This window comes from Miniopterus natalensis, chromosome 10, assembly GCF_054644295.1.
Source record: "Miniopterus natalensis isolate mMinNat1 chromosome 10, mMinNat1.hap1, whole genome shotgun sequence".
NCBI lineage: Eukaryota > Metazoa > Chordata > Mammalia > Chiroptera > Miniopteridae > Miniopterus > Miniopterus natalensis.
This window is the reverse complement of record NC_142090.1, coordinates 20,947,729-20,964,477: the sequence shown is the minus strand read 5'-3', so window position 1 is coordinate 20,964,477 and position 16,749 is coordinate 20,947,729. Positions and strand designations below refer to the sequence as shown.

General features: G+C 32.8%; 1 protein-coding gene across 1 annotated transcript in view; it reads right to left on the bottom strand.

The window, feature by feature from the left end:
* The window catches only part of WASL (WASP like actin nucleation promoting factor), a 76,349-nt gene that overhangs the window by 16,225 nt on the left and 43,375 nt on the right, over positions 1-16,749 (bottom strand). Inside the window, exons 5-8 of the mRNA XM_016213342.2 lie at positions 14,888-14,911; positions 6,306-6,474; positions 5,291-5,333; positions 4,099-4,252 (exon numbers count right to left, since the gene is read on the bottom strand). Of these exons, the coding sequence (XP_016068828.1) occupies positions 4,099-4,252; positions 5,291-5,333; positions 6,306-6,474; positions 14,888-14,911 (390 nt within the window). The remainder of the gene's footprint in view (positions 1-4,098; positions 4,253-5,290; positions 5,334-6,305; positions 6,475-14,887; positions 14,912-16,749) is intronic.

Sequence of the window (16,749 nt, the reverse complement as noted above, 5' to 3'; positions counted from 1 at the left end):
ATAATGCAATATACTATAATAATACGTAACATAACATATATAATGTCCTATATTTCTAAAAGATGGTCAGGAATTCTCGTGATGGCCTTAGGGAGGAGGCAGGTTGCTCAGCTGAAATGTTCAACTACTTATTCAGGAGACAAGAAGTATTAACAAATTAACTTGAGAATTTCTACACACTATAAAATTAAAGTTATTAATAAAATATTAGCATTACTCTGGTAGTAATGATAATTTTACTCTTATTATACTAAGTGAAAATGTAAGATATAATTGGGAAACCAGTTCAAAGTACCATTTTATTACAATTCTAGAGGCACGATTTTACCAACAGTATATACACATTTATATAATAATGAACTCCATTATTTCTCCATTCATTTTTAAAACTGAATAGAAAAATTAACTATTTTTAGGAGTAGAGAAATCCTAGAATCCAAAACAGCTATTTGTATTTGATGCACATTCTAATATATTATTGATGGATAGTTCTACAATCTATCCAAATGTAATTACCTACCTTAATTACAAACAATAATAATGCAATGATACCAAAGAGAGAAAAAACTCACTTCAAAGGAAATGAAATGGCATCTTCAAATTTCATTTGGGACAATCATGAGAAACATGCTATTAAAAATATGCTATCAAATACAATCATAATCATTGGATGAAGTATGCAGAAAGGCCAATAAACACAAGGGTATTGTTTCCTGGCATACAAACTTTTATAACTAAAAATAATATACAGCTGAAAACAGGAGCGTTATTCTACTTAGATACAGGCCATCACAGAGGGATGCTCCTATGATCTGCACTCAAGGCATACTGGAGATCTAAGTGTTGCAGCTAAGATATGCCCAATTTTCTCACCAGATCCAAAGCAAGGAGACCTATTCTAATATATTTTGTATAAAGGGCCAAAATCAAGAGGGAGTATTATGTATACTCCCTGAATAAGAGAGTACATACAATCCGTCAAGCAGATACAAAGCTTTCATTTTATATTTCAAATACTAATGATATTTGTCTAGACTGGCACTTTTATGATTTAGTTGTTTGTTAATCAAGAGGGAAAGGACCCACCCTATTTACTATAACAGATATTAGTCAACCATTTCTCGTGGTTTCACTGAGGACTTTCAATCCATAATCTTTTATATGTAAAATGATATATTTCTTCAATAGAGAGAAACTGCAGTAAGTACACTTATTGAAATAATTTGGGATCCAGCTAATACCCATTCAAATAGACACTAAATCATTGCTTAGGGGAGGAGCTGTAATTTATAGTGAAAAATGGTTAGCTGCATCCAGTTTGGGGGACAGCACAAGGTCAGCATTTCTATTATCTTGAAAAATAACTGGAAATGTCTCTATATTTTTTGTGAGGAGACATCATGCCGTATCCCAAGGTAAATATGTAAATTAAATAATTAAATTCACATTTAATTCTTGGCACAATGTTAGTTAGGTTTACATGCACAAAAATGTTTGCTAATCAGATACCACACAACACCACTATGAGAAAGTCTGATAGCCTACAGATTTTTAAAACTCTTAAGAGTCACCACAAACACTAGAATCAGAATGGCAATAATATTCCTTAGATGAAATAAAAACTGTTCTTAATAACAAAACTTAAGTTAAAATGAAAAAATATTGAAATTTACAGAAAATTTGATGGTATACTCTTAAGGTCAATACTTTAAAATAATTAAGTTTCGCCCGCCTGGGCATGGCTCAGCGGTTGAGCATCGACCTGGGATCCAGGCGATCAGGGTTTGATTCCCGGTCAGGGCACATGCCCAGGTTGCGGGCTCGATCAATGCCTCTCTCATCATTGATGTTTCTGTCTCTCTCTCTCCCTCTCCTTTCCTCTCTCTGAAATCAATAAAGATATATTTAAAAACTAATAATAAAAATTAAAAAAAAAAAAAATTAAGTTTCAGATATTAATATTAAGAGTAACTGGTAGGTAACTCTAGATATTTGATATTTATAGAAATTATAAAATTATCTAAATTGCAGACAAAATATAAGCTCTGACTCATATAGAAATAAATTTTCTTTTTTACTTTAAGCATCTATATGTCCAAAACATTAGTTTGAGTAGAGGGCAGAAGATCCCACAGGATGACAGATTTGGTGGCAGGGTAAAATCAACTCTAGCTTCTTTGAAAATAAACACACCACAGCATGCAAAATTTAGTGCACTAGGTCAAATAACATCCCACATACATACCACTCCACTGTGGTGGACCTATAGGGGCAGATTATTATGAGTTAATGGACTTCAGACAATTGCACATATACACAAAGAAAGATACACAAGTCTAGTGTTTTTTATAAACCTAATTACATAATTTTACAAAATTAAGTTTTAAGAGATTTGATTCAACAGATTTTACAGACAACTTCATAAACTTCTCCCTCTCTAAATTTTTTCATACTTCTAAAAATCATTACATGCTCTGCCTAGAATATAGTTCCTTAATAAAAAGAAATATATATTTTTTCTTCCTTTAAAAAAATTTATCTTTTACAAAAACCACCATTTGGTATCTAAAAGGTTCCACACTAGGAGTTAGGTTCTTGAGTACATTAATAATTAACTCTGTTCCCAGTGCTGTTTTTTTAATGTCTGTGTCTTTTTTTGTTTTAGGTAATTTAATTGAGAAAAAGCCTTGCCTATTTTAATATTTTAAAATCGATGAAAATGACAAACAGTAATAACAGAGTTTAAAAAAAACCCCACAAACCCAATCAAGTTAATATAGTTAACTCTTAGTTACAGGTATTCAGGTGAAACAGAGTAGTATGGATGGTCTAATAAATGTCAACAATAATTTATACTTAGAAAAACAGAGAGCTGAGACCCTGAGCATCATTTGGTGGTATGAGGTAAAGGTGAGTGGTAATAGTGGAGAAAAGGAGAGTCAAGGAGCACACAGGGGCCCTTAAGACCTTCCATCATCTGTACACTAACAGTAACTGACTTACTCTGGGAGCAGTTATAAAAACAATGGTACAGTGGCTCAAGGTGTTTTTTATTAAAAATCCACAGAAACTAGAAGTAGAATTATTTCACAAAGTAAGATAAATTAGCATCATACTAGTTTCAGTGGTACTAGCACTGCATTTCCACAATAGTAATTAAGACCAAATGCCTGTTTATATATGTATCTGCACTAGACTCTAAGATTTCTGAGGGCAGAGACCATATCTTTATATTTTAATATCCTGAGTAGAGACTAGTGCTGGCATAACAATATTTACTGAATATATGAATGAATGAACGAATGAATGGAAGATTAAATGAACATCAGCAGTGAAAAAAATTCAGGTAAGTCAAACACCTAAGTTAAAATGACAGGTAAATTCTTCAGAAGAATGCTTTAACTAGAGGCTTTTGCCCTGCTTAACTGTTTATTATAAGTATGCAAAAACAAAAAAGAGGAAAAGCAGCACCAAATAAATAAGGTGCCAAAGAAACGACTGCCATACTGGAAAATTTAGAGTTACTGTATTTGCATTTTATTATGACAATTATTAAGATACAACTAAAATACAAGGTGCTTTGATCTTAAAAGGTTGCAAATTATTTGTGCTTTCAGGTACCAAAGGACAAATTTTATACTTTATCTAAGAAAAAAGTTTGTATTTAAAAATAAATAGAAATATTTTCATTATTTATATTCTGAATATGCTTACACTTTACTGATTAGGTAGTATTATATTTAAATTACTACTTTTGTATTGTAATAAAAACAACTTTACTGGCTTCTAAGATTCATTAAGAAAAATATTAGGCAACCATACTTTTTTATTCTAAAATAGAACGGCCAGAAGATTCTGTATGAATTTTCATAAATTTAATATAAGATACTTTGATAATAAGCAAAACTTTGTCAAGGTTTTTAGTTATACAAAAATAATGTAAAACATAGTACACTGGGCCAAACTAGTTAGGCATAAACTCAAACATTTGCTTAAGGAAAGGTTCACAATAATGTGTGTGGTTATCTTCCATGAAATTCACCTCAGGTTTCAAAAGAAAAAAATAAATCAGGATTCCTAAATAGAAATAAAAGTTACCTTGCCTTCGTAGTTCATTTTTAACAGCTTCAACACCTCCTGTTTTTTCAATAAAGTCATATATGACTTTTGATGTTTCTCTGTCTTTAAGTTGTGCCTCTGAGATTCCACACATATCAAAAAGATTCTTCAATTCTGGATCCAAATTATTCAGCTACAACAGATAAAATAACTACTAACTATAAAATCTATCCTAATTTTTAAAAATAAGCATAATAAAATTTAATTCTCATCTGTGCTCTTTATGCAATTACTTTAAGTTTATAAACTTTTAATACGGTTACATTATTTATATGCTAACTAAACTTCCTTATTAAAAGAACAGATAAGAATTGATTTTATATTTTATCTCATCTTTTTGTTCCTTGCCTTCAAAAATAGGACATTTCATTTAGATTTTTTCTAACCCATTCATGATTCAGACAAATTTAATGCTCAACTATTCTACATTTTCCTAAATAAGATTTGGTTATAACCACAAATAAATACAAAAACACACAAATCAATTTGAAAATTTGAGAACGAGACCTCCTTATAACCTCAAGCACCCTGTATAGTGTCCAACACAAAAAGGCCCTCAATGCTGTGGAGTTAACATTGTAGTTTTAACAAAAACAACAAAAAGGATTTTTAACCTCAATCACAAATATTCCTTTTCAAAGTAATTCTTCCAAATCCTGACTATTTGTCAATTGTGAAATACATATTACTTAGGTAACCAAAATAGAGATAAAATACTGAACACCTTTTTTTGCCCCAAGTTCCACCCATCTTGCTCACAGTCTATAAATTAATTAATGAAATTACCAAAAAGAATAGAATGAAAAGGCCTAGATGATTCAACAACTGGATATTCAGAATTTGATTATAGTACTTTCCAACAATTTGGCATATATTTATTTCCCTGAAATAACTATAAAGCAGAAATAATTTTCTTCTCTTTTCTTTCAAAACACAAGGATTTTACTTATATAGTAAAATAAAGCCAAGGCATATAAAAACTTTCTCTTTAGAGACCTAGCCATAGAGCAATACTGTGGTTTCAAACCTCAGTGGTGGTATGTGTACATAAACACAAGCACATTCAAATAAACACTAAATTCACAAAAATAAATAAAAACAAAAATCTAAATATAGGCCATAATATTCCCACATATTTAGAGTAATGTTTATGGCTTGAAAAGACACTTACATCAAAGCCAGTATTTGGATCCCAACCAACATGTCCAATGTGCCTAAAGTAGAAGATAGGGAAAAACATGCACAAAGGGCATTAAAACCATGATATATATGAAATCCAACCCACCCACTGAATTGCTGGCCTTAGCTAATAGTTTTCACAGACATAATGACATTCAAGGAAAAACTACACAAGTAGGCAGGAGACCAGGATTCTAGCCCAGGCTCTGCTACTGAGTCTTAACATTTTTGCATAATCTTTCTGAACATTCATTTCCTTAACTGTCAAACTTGCATATTAATACAAACATTATCTATATGAGATGAAAGGAATTGTAATGAGCTAATAAAATAATAACTGCTTATGTATTCAGAGACTGTTTGTCTCCCAAAAATTCATATGTTAAAACTTAATTCCCAATGTAATGGTATTTAGAAGTGAGAATTTTAGGAGGCGATTAGGTCATGAGAGTGGACCTATCATGAATGGGGTTAGTGTCCTTAAAAAAGAGGCCCTAGACAGCAAGAAAACAGCTGTCTATGAACCAGGAAGTGGGGCCTCACCAGACACCAAGTGTTGCAGTGCTTCAATCTTGGACTTCCCAGCCTCCAAAACTAAGAAATAAATTTCTGTTGTTTATAAGCTACCCTGTCGGTGGTATTCTGTTATAGCACCCGAACAGAATAGGACAATGCCTCTAGGCAATTGCCAAATACCATTTTTTATAGAGAAAAGTTTGAGAAATCATTTTTATGTCCAATAATTAGTTAAAGAAACAACTTTATCTAATTTTTCTTTTCTAATAAGTGAAAAAGTAAAACAAACTTTAAGATTCACAAAAAGGCCACTGAACAATAGCTTAAAAAACAAACAACAACAAAAAAAACTCCAGCAAAATCTGTAACTGAAAAGTATGCAAGTGATAAATGTAAGGGTTCTATCAAAAGAAAAATTTTCTAACAAGTTAAAAGCCAAGAGTCATAATGAATCAATCAAAAATAAAGAAAAAAAAAAACAGCTGTATTACTGGAAATTGCTTGGTGTTCCAATATCCGCCTTTGTTAGCCTCTTCTTTTTAGCTTTCCCTTTTTTCTTTTCTTTGGTATGGAAGGTGTTGCTGACTTGTGAACCATAAAATCTATTGGTTGTGATTTCTGGATTTTTAATGTCAACTGTTGCCATGGGTAGATTAGGACCTACAAATAAAGTCAAAATAATATTAAAAGGATGTAATTTAAGATAACAATGACTACCATCATAATTTATAATTTAAATGTCTTTTTCTAAAGGACTGCTTCATTATTATAAATTATTTAAATTTTAAACTTGCAGGCTAATTTTCATAAATAATGAAAAAAGTACTGCCTAAATTTTAAAAACCTGTAATAAATTCTTAAACATATCAGCATACATACATTATTTCAAAGCAAACTTGTATTTTTGTAACATTAAATCTCATGAAGGATACACATTTTCAACAAGAATTTAAATCTGATTTGTCTGGTCCCTTATATATTTACTGTAATTGCCTCACACCCAACACATTAGTCATTGATAAAGTGGTATATATCACATAACAAGAATAGTAACAAAGAAATCTAGTCTTACCTCTTCATTTCAATTTCAGCAGTTCATGAGGAAAAAAGTACTTATGCAATTACTGTTATTTTCCCCCCCAAAACTGCCATACTTAAAGTCCAGTAATATTTTCCCCATCAGTATATATATACTTTGACTTTCAGGAGTTAGAGCTTAAAAATTTAAGATGAAAAAAAATTCTCAAAACACTCATTTTCTGCAATGATCCAACAGTAAAATTATCTCAGGCACCTTCAAATATTATTAATAGCATCTTTAGAAGTTGCACAAAAAATAGAACAAAACCTGTTTTATGATTCACAAAAATATTTTTGGTCTTAAAAGTATAAGTCTGAACAAAATGGCATTCAACTTAAAAATTCCTTCTAAAACTACCTGGAAGGCAACACATATTCCTTAGAAGTACCATTTTAATACATGAGTCTCCTTTTTATTGAATTTATTGGGGTGATAATGGTTAACAATTATATAGGTTTCAGGTGCACAAATCAACAACACATCATCTGTACAATGTGTTGTGTGTTCACCACCCCAAGTTCAAGTCTCCTTCCATTACCATTTATTCCCCCATAACCGCCTTCCTCTTCTCCCACCTCTCACCCCCAATTTCCCGGCAATCACCACACTGTTGTCCAAGTCCACGAGTTCCTTCTCCTTATTTTTCAAGCCCTCCAGTCCCGCAGCCCCTCAACCCCGCCCCCCCCCCCCCCCCCAGCTGTCAGATTGCTCTCTATCTGTGAATCTGTCTCTATTTTGCTTGTTAGTTCATTTTGTTCATTAGATTCCACCTATGAGTGAAATTATGTTCCTCTGACTGGTTTATTTTACTTAGCAAAATGCTCTCCAGATCCAAACATGCTGTTGCAAAGGGTAAGATTTCCTTCTTTTTTTAGAGTCAAGTAGTATTCCATTGTGTAAATGTACCACAGCTTTTTTATCCACTCATCTACTGATGGGCAGTTGGGTTGCCTCCAAATAACACGATTTGAGAACAAAACCTAACAGAACAAATTCCCGAGATGATTACATTAATGACAACTTTCTAAATGCTGTATAAAATACAATCAACAGTGTGAAGAAAAACAGTAAACACAGCAGGCCTGACACTACCCTTTGAAAGGCCTGCTTGCAAGGTTGGCCTTTAGCTGGTATCTGGAAAGTTGGATTTCAAGAGGGTTCTCAATATTCCCTGATAAGATTGGCTCATTATTTCTAAACTATTTGTGGTAACAATGTGATTTATGCTAAACAGCTGCTTCCCTTCTGGGAGTTTAGAATCTTGGTTATGTACTATGTGATTAGCAACCTATGTGACTAGCCATCAATAAACCCTGGACTTTAAACAATAAACTGAGACTCTCATGAGCTTCTAGACATTTCACATGTGTTGTCACAATTCATTACTGAAGAAATTAAACGTGTCCCCTGTGACTTCAATGGGAAAACACTCTTACGTAGTTTCCCCCGAGGTAACCCTATGTGTCTTTCCCATTGTTGATTTTATTGTATGTCCTTTCACTGTAATAAACAATTGGCATGAGTACCACTATATGCTAGGTTCTCTCAGTCCTTCTAGCAAATCACCACCTGTGGAGGTGGTCTTGGGGACCTGAACACAAACATGTGGCAAATAAAAATCCCAAGAAATTACAGGCTAATGTATATTAAGTGATCACTAAATGCCAATTTGACTGTAATTCTTAAAAAATTGTGCTGAAAACCTCAAAGGTATCCTATTAAAGTTATCTGAAAGAAACATATTTACCTACATGGGTAAATTATAACCCTTTTTCTCTCTACCATTAAAGATGAAATAAAATTACCATAAAATTATGAAAGCCATCTGCACCTTTCGAACAAGTAAACAATTTGGAAATATATGTATGTTTAATATCATCAAAACCCAGCTATTTTCTTTCACTATTTCCTTCACTTACATATAATATGCAAATGTCTAAAAGTTCTACTTAAAATTTCATATAAAGTTCCATAGAAAGTTGCTTATGTTAGCAAGAAATAAATTCTTGGAAAAAATGAAAGCTAGTGAATATAATATGGATAAGATCGTTAAGAGCTAATTCAGTGTCAAGAAATAATCTGAAAATAACTGGATCAAGAATTAAAGGTTTAGTGTCTGCCCATTTTTTTAAATTGGATTGTTTGTTTTGTTGAGTAGCCTGAATTGTTTATATATTTTGGATATTAACCCCTTATCAGAGGTACTGTTTTCAAATATCTCCTCTCATTTGGTTGTTTGACTTTTTGTTTTGTTGATGGTTTCTTTTCCTGTGTAGAAGCTTTTTCAGTTTGATATAGTCCCATTCATTTATTTTTGCTTTTACTTCCCTTGCCTTTGAGGTAGACTCCTAAGAAGACATACAAAAGGCCAACAGATAACATGAAAAGATGCTCAACTTCATCATCTATTAGGGAATGCAAATCAAAACTACAATGATATATGACCTCCCACCTGTCAGAATGCCTACTATTAATAAGACGAGTAATATGTAATAAGTACACATGTTTCTAAATTTTTTACTTGTTCGATAAACAATTGTTGGAGAGGTTGTGGAGAAAAAGGAACCCTCATTCCCTACTGGTGGGAATGTAAACTGGTACAACAACTATGGAAAACAGTATGCAAATTCCTCAAAAAGTTAAGAATAGAGTTACCATATGACCCAGCAACCCCTCTTCTGGATATCCATCAAAAAATTTGAAAATACTTGTTAGCAAAGACATAAGCACCCCTACGTTCACTGCCGCATTATTCACAGTGGCCAAGACCTGAAGACAATTGAAGTGTTCTTTCATAGATGATTGGATAAAGATACACAATGGAACACTACTCAGCCATAAGAAAGGATGAAACACTGCCATTTGTGACAACATGGATGGATCTTGAGAGCACACGCTAAGCAAAATAAATCAGACAGAAAATGTCAAGAATCATATGATTTCACTCATATATGGGATATAAAAATGAAAGCAACAAATGAACAAAAACTCGTACACACAGACAACAGTATGGTGGTTACCAGAGGGAAAGGGGTGTGTTGGAGGTAGAAAGGGTAAAGGGGGTTAAATATCTGGTAATGAAAGGTGATCTGACTTTGAGTGGTAAACACACAATGCAATATACATATGATGTATTATAGAACCGTACATTTGAAACGTATGTAATTTTATTAACCAATGGCACCCAGATACATTTAATTTAAAAAAAAAAGATAAAGAAGAATTAAAGGTTAAACAATAAAGAAGGGTTATTAAACAGTACATAAAGACTTGGATTTTCAAAGTTGTTCAGATATCAGATTTCTGTGTTTGCTGTAATTTCACAAAATAAGGGGACTTACTGAGAAGACCCAGAATTTGCCTGTTGGAGGGTCGAACTGGGGTTCATACCCATACTCTCACAGACTTATCTAGTGATCTGATTTTACTCCTCATTCTCCCCTTTCTGCTTCCCTTCTTCTTATAATTTATCTTTACCATCAGTAAGAGCAACACTGTCCACAGTAAGATACCGCAAGTTATTATTTTTACTCTCTTATCTTGATACTCAATAGTATAAATAGAATAGGATTTAAGCATTGACTTAAGACAGATTCAGGAGTATCAGAGTTGGGCACTCTCTTTATACATACCACCCTTCCTAAAAAGGTGTTCATATAGCAGCTACAGGGTAGGGCAAAACTAGGTTTACAGTTTGAGCACGTGAAACAGAGAGTTTATTCTTGCATTATTACTTATTAATTATTATATTATTTTCCATAGGAACAACTATAAACCTACTTTTGTCACACTCTTAAAAAAGCAACCAGATTCACCATGAAGACAAAACAAAACAAAATTAACAACCATTCAGTTGATCCTTGAACAACACAGGAGTTAAGGGTGCTGACCCTGAGCAGTCAAAAATCTGTGCAAAAATTTTGACTCCCCCTACTAATAGGCTATTGTTGACCAGAAGCCTTACCAAGAACAGAAACAGTCAATTAACATGTATTCTGTATGTTATGTATATTATACACTGCATTTTTACAATAAAGTAAGCTACAGAAAATATTATTAAGAAAATCATAGGGTAAAATATATTTACAAAACTGTACATATTTATTGAAAAAAATCCTCATATAAGTGGACCTAAGCAGTTCAAATCACGTTGTTCAAGGGTAAACTGTAATTAGCTTTTATAAAAAAGCAAATAAAAATATTTTTATGCTGCTTTAGCTTATACAAAATAAACTATTATACTACAGATGTTCTAAGGTCAGAAATGGGTAAAGTTAAGTTTAACAGTTTAAATTATCCAAGCTATTTAATTCTCTTCTGGGAAATAAAGGTTCTTATAAGTGCAATTCATAACTCACTAGAGAAAATAACTCAGCCACTTCTGAAGAAAGTTCAAGGATGAAGAGGACAGAAACAAAATAAAAGTCGTATGTGGAATGAGCAACACAGCTGAACTCATACTGTACTCACACTGTGTTTCCATTCCTCCCTCTACCCAAAAACCAGAAATGGGTATATTGTTACACATCTGCCATACAGTTATAAAGCCCTGGCATTGTCTATTTAGTGTCATTACATATAAATTACATTAGTACTTGTTAAGACATTATTTAAGTCTATTTAAGAAAATCCAGATTAAAGACATGTATAGAAAATTACTATTAGCTGGGAGATCAGAGTTTTTCTAAATGTTTCATTTTATATATGAAAACTGAGGGCAAGAAACATCAGATGATCTGTCTAAAGTCACACAATTAGTATCAAAAGCAAAGGTGAAGTCTATCTTGGCTCCTAGATCACTAGGCCTTTCTATTAACTCCTGTGCCTTCTACACAAACTTCAAATCATAAAGTGATTAATAATACTAACACTATAAATATTATCATTTTATCAGTTCCCTTGGTCTGTAGTCCAATAGTTCATCTTTCAATAAATATTCACTAATAACTTTCACAATTCAGAAAAAAAGTTTTCTACACATTCAGGACATGAGGTACTTGGTTATTTTGGTTGACCATAGTACTTTAGAGTTTGAGGGTGTTGGGAAATAAATTTAAAATGGTGTTCTAAAGCCCAATTAAATAGTTGTTTCAAAAGTGACAGTAAAATAAGTGATAACCAGTAAAAGGCAGAGTCATTTTTTAATAAGTAAAGTTTAGATGATCTGGCAACAGATACCCTTGAATCATTTCTAATGAAGTTTAATTTAATTATTCCGTTTATGAAATTACACTCATCCTAAGAACATGTACTAAGTAAATATATAATGGAGGGGGCTATTTCCTTTCCTTTTTTGGGAAAACAAAACAAAACCAAAAAAAAAAACAAACAACAAATTATCTTCTTCTGATTAAGGACAACTATCACAGAAATGGTTTTTTAATATTCTCATTGAATAGCATTTCTAGTTAGTTTTAAAACTAAAAGAATAAACTAAAGTCTTCCCCTTAATTACATAAAAAGCAGGAACTCTCACCAAGGTAAAATAGCTGAGAAACAGGTGGCCCAGAGGCCTCTGAGGTCAAGCAGGCATGAAGTTGAGAACAAATCTTATTGGAAACTGTCTAAGGTAACAGGTGAGATTAACCAATAAAGAAAAAAGAAAGATGTATGGATTAGGAGTCAGTGAGAAAGACACTGAATTGCATTTCAGGAATGTATGTTACTTCTACATAAAGTGTCCTTTTAATAGTTACAATTTGAAAAGCTCTGCTACACTGATACTCTAAATGATGATCTGAGACAAAGCATGGAAACTGCAAGGTGGTTAAGGTATCCATTGCTACCTAGTAGTATTGCACCAAATGAAGAAAATACACTGCTTCCAAAACAGGGGTCTCCACACAGTAAGGAGAATAAGACAAGCGACTGTACAAGAAAAAAATATTAAAATTTCTATTAATAATTATTTCATTACTTATTGTAATACATATAATATACATATTATATGTATATTTTATAAATAAATAAGTATATAAACATTGGCAATATATGCTGTGTATTTTTGCCTTTTAATGACTCTATTTTTTTAACTATCCATTTAATGAAAAAAAGTTTGGGACAACACCACCAAGGGGTCAGCTACAGATATAAAGATTTAAAACCAAGATCAATCTCAGAGAAAAAAACTACATTAATTATGAGTATTTCTCTTAGTAGAGGTAATAAAATTGTGAGACACCACTGTCACATAATGAAGAATATACAAATTCTATCTATTCATGGATCATGTACCTCTTCAGAAATGGATATGTATTGAAAAGATTACATATTTTTTACAAACCATAATTATATCCTTTAATTATGTTATTATTTGTACAACTTCTACCTTTTAAAATCTTAGGTTAGTTTCTCCAAAGAGGCCACCACCAGGAAGCCTTCCCCACTGCTTGATATATGCTCACAGAAGGCAAAATAATTTAATAAACTAAAAAAGAGATTAAAATATTGAGCACACAACAAGGAAAAAGAATTACAATACTGCTTTAAGGGCTCAGAGATGAATGACTTTGGACTCAGCTGCTTCTTCCTTTGCCTCTGCAATGTACTAGCTGTGTAAATTGAGGCACGTTACTTACCCTCTCTACGTCTCCGTTTCCCCTTCAAAATCATCTTGACATAGCACAGTAGCTAAGAGGCCACTGGGAGTTCGATCTCGAGTCTGAATCCTGCTCCACCACTTACTAATTAGGTGACTTTGAACAAGTTACCTATCTCTGCTCCAGTTTGTTCATCTATAAAATGGGGATATTAGGAGCTACTTCATACGGTTGCTGGACAGTTCCTGGCAGGTTGTCAATGATTAGTAAATAGTAGCTGCTATTATTATCATTGTTATTGTCTTCATCATAACTCATATTTATTAAGTACTATGCTAACCACTTTGAGTACTTTATTTACTCTCTACAGCAGCCCTATAAACTTAGTATTAAATTTTCCACGTAAAAGAGAAAGTCAAAGTATACAGTGCTTGGCATATGGTAAGTACTACTGAAGGTAGTCAGACATTAAAAAAAAATAAAAACTGGTAAGGCAAGTAATCCAAAATTTAATACAACAATATTTGGGTCATGTTTTTATAGTAGAAAACAAATTTAAGGACAAAATCAGAAAGCAATATATCTGTTTAAAAGAAACAGGCCTTAACAATCATTAACAGTTATATATTAAGAACTCTATATTATATTGTTTCCATGAATAATTATTCTAAATTCTGATGAGAGGATGAGATGCTTTTAAAAAGCAGCAGCTATATTCCCCATTATAATGAAAGCTCCTGGGGCAATAGTTATTTAATTCATAGGGTCAGGGATACCACTTAAATGTGATGAAAGTCATGGATTCTCTCTCCCCAGAGAAAAGACCATATACACTTATAAAATTTAGCACACAATTTCAGGGAGGATTTATAGAGTCCAAATGAGAATTTCTGCCCTACAGGTCTGGGACTTAGTCATTTATATCTTGGTATTGCTTTCAGTATACAGTACTTTTTTTAAATAAATGAATCCATAATACTTCAAAGTGTTCATTATCAAATTGAGGAGGGTTATGTGCAGCCATTAGTAGTTCTAAACATTGAAAGGAGCTAGTTTCATATTATCAGTGTGAAAAGTATTTTGAAATAAGACAAAAAGATAAATCTAAAGTAAGAAATAAACAAATATGCTAGGCAAAATTTAGTGCCTTTAAGAAAAATATTAAAACTAGATTGTACAGTTTCTAAATTTACTTAACTGTGAATACAGAATTAAGATATAAGATTAGTGATCATCACTCTAGAAAATATTCCTTCATCCTGGAAAAAAGCCAAAAAGCCAAATAGTACATTTCTAAGCCTCATCTATCATCTGTTATTTTAAAATAAGAACATAATAAACTATAGTATTAGATCAGATACTAAATATTAGTTATTAATGTATGATACATGTTTCTATAAGGATTAAACTATAATCTAAGATGTATTTGATCAATAATTATTAAAAAGCTTACCGTTAGGGGCGTCTCGTCTTTTCTCTGTTAGAAAATAGGTTAAAAGAATATTATTAGACAGATGCAATACAAACATTAACATAAAAAATTAATTTACCTAAACTCCTATCTTATCCCTAAGTTGATGTACAGGTGGTTAAGGAAGGTTTTTCTGAGGATATGACAATTGTGCAGATATCTGAACAAAGTGAGAGAGGGAACAACATATTCAAGGCCTTAAGGAGGAAAGAGCAAGAAGGAACATCATGAAGATAGGACTGGAGTGAGAGAAAGGAAGAGTGGAACAGGTAAGTTAGGAGAGCCAGGGACTGGATAATATAGGGTCCCACAGGCCATGCTTAAGGTATACAGATTATATTCTATGTATAATATGAAGCTCTTCTAGGGTTTTGAAAATGGCAAGTGGCATGATCTAATCTATGCTTTTAAAAGTTTACTTTGGCTACTATGTAGGAAGATAGTAGGAGGCATAGACTGGCAGCAGGGAGATTAGTCAGGGCATTAGAGTGGTCAGATGACAGATGATGGTGGCTTTAATTAAGGTGGTAGCAGCAGAGGTGGTGAGAAATAGATCCAGGACATGTTTTTGAATGTGGAGACAATGAGACTCACTGACAGGATTTATGAGGGACCACAGTGAGCCAGAGTGATGAGGTGGAGCCGATGCATCTTACTGAGATGGGAAAGAGTAGGCAAGGAGAAGAAACAAGTCTGATTGGGGTGGGGAGCACAGATCTAGTGTTCTGCTCAGATATGTTAAGTTTCAACCCAACTAAAGTAGACAAATATGAAGGTCGGGGAGAGGTCAGTAGTGGACATAAAACTTTGGGAATCATCAGTATAGAGACAATTTCAAAGCTACAGGGCTGAATGAGAGCACAAAGGTAATAAGAATACCCAGAGATGTCTGAGCAATGGAGCAAACTAAAAAAATATTGAAAAGCTGTAGCCAACTAGGTAGGAGTAAAGCAAAGAGAACTGCTATCAATCCTTTGTATTCACACTCTCACATACCAGGTTTGACACAATTCTGGCTTTAAAAAATTCGAAAGTAGTTGAAGAATTTTAAACAAATGTAATTTCCAGAGATTTTCTAATACAGGATTATCCAAAATTATAAGAGAAAAACACGAACATGATAAAGTAATTAGATTATAAACAGCCATAAACTAAAATTAAGAATCCTGGCAATGGTAAATACAAATGTATTACTCCATCTGGTGGTGTGATGAAGTAACTCTCTGAAACAGTTGTAATTTAGCCCTATCGACATCAATGAATGTCAATCTCCAATTTCCTAGGTGATGTTATCTCTTTATCCAGAGAGAAAATACTTCTTAAATTGGTGATGACACGGATATGGAAATATATTGAGATAAATATGAAGTTGAGAATGTAAGTTCTAAAAAGCATCTACTTAGATACATGACACTCTCCTGATTTAAGAGGCATTCATGTGAGAAAAAAAAAAAAGGGAGAGTTTGGTTGAACAAAGAATGGGAGCAAATGCTGTGAGTTATCTGCTAGAAACATTAGCAGAAGAGTGCTTCATCAAATCAAGAGTCATTTTAGTATTACAATACTAGCCAGACTACTTTTGGAGTATGGTGTTCAAATCTGGTCATCATATTTGAAGCTGGACCATTTCTTCAAATCTGGACCATTTGAAGAAGACACAAAAGTAGATTCAGAGCACAATGTAATCAGGATGATGAGTCTGTAAACTACATCATGTGAGAAATAAGAAAATAGAACTGCTTAGATTCAAGAAGTACATAATAGGTAACTTCCAAAATTACATACATGGCTACTGGGAGGAAAATAAAATAGACTAATTCTTTGTTGCTCCAAAAGTTGAACCC